Genomic DNA, 4355 nt, shown 5'->3' with positions numbered 1-4355 from the left:
CAAAGTGCAAAGTATGGCATAGATCCAAACCTCATCAAAATTCTGAACAAGCACAAAACCCAAACAAAATAAATACTGTAGAGCTACAGAAAATCCCACACCTCTCTCTCTTACACACACACATACTTCTACCCCAAGTAATCGAAGCTGTAAATAACATAGATGATGAGAGAGAGAGAGAGACCTCTTCAAAATCGCACGATCCCTTCCTCTCACAACCTCGCTATCAACTGCAGCAGAGAAAAAGTGCACACACAATCAAATTTCCACGCCCAAAATGCACCCGAACCACCAAACAAAAATAGAAATTTCACACATGCCCTCCACCCAGAAAAACCAACCTTACTCGACCACTCCCCATCAGGCCTAAAAATTGCAAGGCACCCTTACCCATCCTAGGGAAGGGAAATTTTCAAGAGTGCCCGTCCCATGGGAAGGGCTGTTTGACATTTCGATCTTCAAAATGAAGGGCAAAATTTTCCCTGCCCTTTGATCAAATCTTTACCAAAATCTAATTTTTTTCGCATGTGTTTTTGAACGATTGTAACTTGTAAAGAAAATTCTAAAGTACAATGAGAAAGGGTGCACTTTTGAAACATTGCGTAAGAAAATTCTAAAGTACATGTAGAAAGGGTGCACTTTTGAAACATTGCATAGCAGTACTAAAAATCATTTTCTACAAGATACACAATGAGCAAGAGAAGTAGTAAGTTGTAAATGGAACAATGAGCAAGAGAAGTAGTAAGTTGTAAATGGAACATGCAAACACTTGGAACTTGAAATGTCCTGCAATGAAGTTGCAATGACGACATCATATATCTTGATTTTTGTTGGGATGTGCCCTTTGCTAGAATTGTAACCATGAAGAGTCTCCTCTCGAGTTACAAACCTCCCATTTTGAGATCATGAAGTTATCGCTATCACTATTCTCTTTGTGAAGCTAGGGTAGACATCTCTTCAAACTTCAGCTTCCAAGTTCCCTCTTAAGTCGTTCTCGTCCCCTAAGAATCACCAACGGTAAAAAATAAGATCCTCATAATATTATATAACAACATAAACTGTAGCATCCTAATCATTACACATGGTACCATCTTAAAACTGATGAAGTGATAAGTAGGGGTTCCTATAAATAGGCTTTGGTAGCATGCCTAACAAACCAGAAGGCTAGCACTATGTGAATCATGATTTGTGAAGGAGCCTTGAGGCTTGAAGGACCTTTGCAATCGTAGACTCTGGAGTCATTTGGACTCACAACCTAGAGGTTTCCCAAGGGACTCTCGAGGAGAGCTTGCAGTTCATAAATAATGAGGAGAGTGCTAGGAAATTCTGGAATCTGGAGCTTTAGTTGATCGTGAGTCTGAGCCCGTGTAAGAATCAATCAATATTTGAGAACTACTTTAAAAGATTTTGCATAGCAAATGAAATTGGGGGAGCATCAAGAGTGCTTAATCTTTACTCTGTCCGTAATTTCCTTCAATAAGGCATTATTCAGCCATGCTTTGAGTTAATCTCTAGTGTACTTACCTTCTCTCTTTTTCCAACCCACTAGCCTTGATTATGTATGGTGTCTCTCAAACCTCCTCATCTAACTTGGAACTTGGATATAGAAGCTCTGTGTCAGCAATTGGTGTATGAGAGAGACCAGTGACGAGACCCATCATTCAAGCTTGATGCCTTCATTAGAAAACTCGCGACCGATTGAACATTCAACTCTCAAGTTCAAACTTCATATTTTGTTGCCTTTATAGTCTGCCCAACGCGCTAAAATTCCATATATTAAAAAGCATACTTGAAATTCTCTATATTAAAAAGTACACCTTAACTTTTTTTAAGGTGTATGGAAATGCATGCTTGCACACCCTACAAAATCAGATTCTATACTCATTAGTGCCTCTCAAAGTCCATAGAACATCCTCTAGGTACAAGTCCAAAAGTCACAATGTCAAGCATTGACATGATTAATCCCTGCAGGGCATTTTGAAAGGTTGCCCTTCCCTAGGAAGGCCTTGCAAAAATATACCCTTCCTTGGGGGAGGGCCAGTCGAACAACTTGTCCTTCCTTGGGAAGGGCTATTATAAATTTTCCCGTCATGTGCAGGGCTAGTAGCAAAGGAAGGGTGGAAAGGGTTGCAATTTTCGGCCCTGCTCCCCATTGGGGTGATCCCCTATGGCCATGCTAGCAAAATTCTTGTACTAAGAGCATCATATCCGAGAAGACACCAGCAAGCGTGTTTCTTGTTTTGTAAGCAACACCTGATTATTATTATTAGCTCACCTAAAGAAAAAAGTAATTAGCAAGCGTGTTTTTTGTTATGAAATAGAACACCTGATTATTAGCATTCAGTACTTACAGCTAGTGCCAACATCTATGAGTTTGGGTTTTTACATGATGCCCCTAACAAACAGTAAACAGGGGATTACGGCTAAAGCCCCGATCCACGACACTTAGCGGTTGTCGTTGCCGGTACTCTTCCCTAGAAGGGTGTCTTTCAAAGACGACAAGGTGTCGGTGGCTGAGTACATCGATCCTTTAGTCTTGTCCTTGGCGTCGTTAATGTCTTCGGCGACCCTCTCATTTGCAGAACCGGCCGCACCCTCCTCGGCTGCCTTGCGAGGTGCGTCCGCTGCTTCGATGTCCCCTTTCTTTGCTTTCTCAGCTGCGGGAGCAAGGCCTCTCTCTTGCATATCATCCACTTTCTTTGGAGGCTGCTTGGACGCGAGGTTCCGAGCAGCTGCGCCAAGCTTACTATCCAGATAGCTGCACAGAATATCAGTAATTAGAGCTGGGCGCTCCACGGAATGATCTGTAAATAAACTGTTTAAGCTGCTGATGGGAATAATCACTTAATTAAAAACGAGATTAATTCGAACCTTGATTTCTATTACCGAAAATAAGGAGTATAGCTACTAATTTTTTGGGAACCAGGGTAACTACGAAACATGGATAGCTGCTAATTAGTGAATAAAACCGCTAGTTTATTAGCCTGGATACCCAAAATCAATTATTAGAGATACTAACACAGTAAAACCTGGCTAGATAATTGGGCCAACCTTCTGTGAAAATCTGATTCCTCGGGTCGCTGATCCTTGTCCTGCTGCATGATGATTAGTACAAAATGCTATTTAGCTTCACTGAGATGGATATGGTTTGCTGTGTGCAGAAAGGATGATCGAAATGCTAAAGGCGCAGAATTAGTGTTTATAAGAAGCTCACTCTCCTTCTTACGATTTTGGTAAGCTTTGCAACGTGTTCATTCCCTCGTTCTTGTTTTCTCTTTGCAACGTGGCCTCGTAACCAATTGCCATACAGCTGCTCGCGACGCTGACCAACCGGTCCTGATAATTTGACACGAGGAGGGGGTCACTAGGGATCAAGGGTAGAAAAGGGGCATCACGCCCATCAAGTCTCTCGCACCGTCAGATGTCCCTTGTGAACTCCCTATTGTCAATGGATAGTTCATAAAGAGTTCACAGCAAGTTCACAAAGAAATCACAAGGGATTCACACATGTAACCGCTGGTGCACAATGTCTCACCTCCAAGACACCTCTTCTCCACCCTTGATCCCTAGTGACCCCCTCCTCGTGTCAAATAATCCTGGGCGTGATCGGGGCGTGATCAACCCACCATTGGCCTTGATGGCTTTAGAAGTGTCCTTACTTACATTACACAAGAAGGTATTTAGCTCTTCCCAGTAGTGGTTTAATCCCCATTAGCCCGCGGGAATAACCGTTAGATTCGAATGATGGTGAGGACAGTACGGGGAGGACATTACATGTGGGCAACATGCCCCTCCTCCTATTTTTTGGAAGGCGGTTAGGTCTCTCTCTCTCTCTCTCTCTCTCTCTCTCTCTCTCTCTCTCTCTCTCTCTCTCTCTCTCTCTCTCTCTCTCTCTCTCTCTCTCTCGTTCGCCAAGGCTCTCTAGAAGCTCTCTCTTTCTCTCTCTTAGTTGATGCAGCTGTTGTCCTGAAGATCCCTATCTTTGCTAGGCCTCTGTGTGGTTGTCCGAGCTTGGAACTAGAATCTCACAGATACCTTCTTCTAATGCAGTTTCAGAAGTGCAAGGCAAAACCACACATGATGGTAAAGAAAGATTTCTCTGAAGGCTTGGGGAAGTATTAATAATCATCGGGTACACATAATCCTTGATTCAGTTAGTACCAACAACTTCATCTCTATGCAGTTAGCTGATGATCTGAATCTTGAGCCAAACCGTCTTGGTGTATCTATCCAAGCCTTCTCTGCTTTTGGAGGACTGATCATAAATTAAACTCTTGTTAATGGAAAGCTGAATTTAAAGATGGACAGTTACAAAGAGCCAGAATCCTTCCTCGTAGCCCCATTTGAAGAATGTG

At 42.6% G+C, this 4355-nt stretch overlaps 1 protein-coding gene across 1 annotated transcript; it reads right to left on the bottom strand.

Moving 5' to 3' along the window:
• Window positions 1-2269: 2269 nt before the first annotated feature.
• On the bottom strand, window positions 2270-3241 carry LOC147450703 (uncharacterized). Its single transcript, XM_086520782.1, has 2 exons — window positions 3052-3241; window positions 2270-2758 (listed from the first exon to the last, which is right to left on the bottom strand). The coding sequence occupies exons 1-2, from the start codon at window positions 3099-3101 to the stop codon at window positions 2446-2448; spliced, it is 363 nt and encodes a 120-aa protein (XP_086376908.1). The 5' UTR covers window positions 3102-3241; the 3' UTR covers window positions 2270-2445.
• Window positions 3242-4355: the final 1114 nt, after the last annotated feature.

Source organism: Adiantum capillus-veneris, chromosome 9 (assembly GCF_014529385.1).
Source record: "Adiantum capillus-veneris isolate H3 chromosome 9, ASM1452938v2, whole genome shotgun sequence".
In the NCBI taxonomy this organism is placed as follows: Eukaryota; Viridiplantae; Streptophyta; class Polypodiopsida; order Polypodiales; family Pteridaceae; genus Adiantum; species Adiantum capillus-veneris.
The sequence above is the reverse complement of the archived record's forward strand: the minus strand, read 5'-3'. Positions and strand labels throughout refer to the sequence as shown.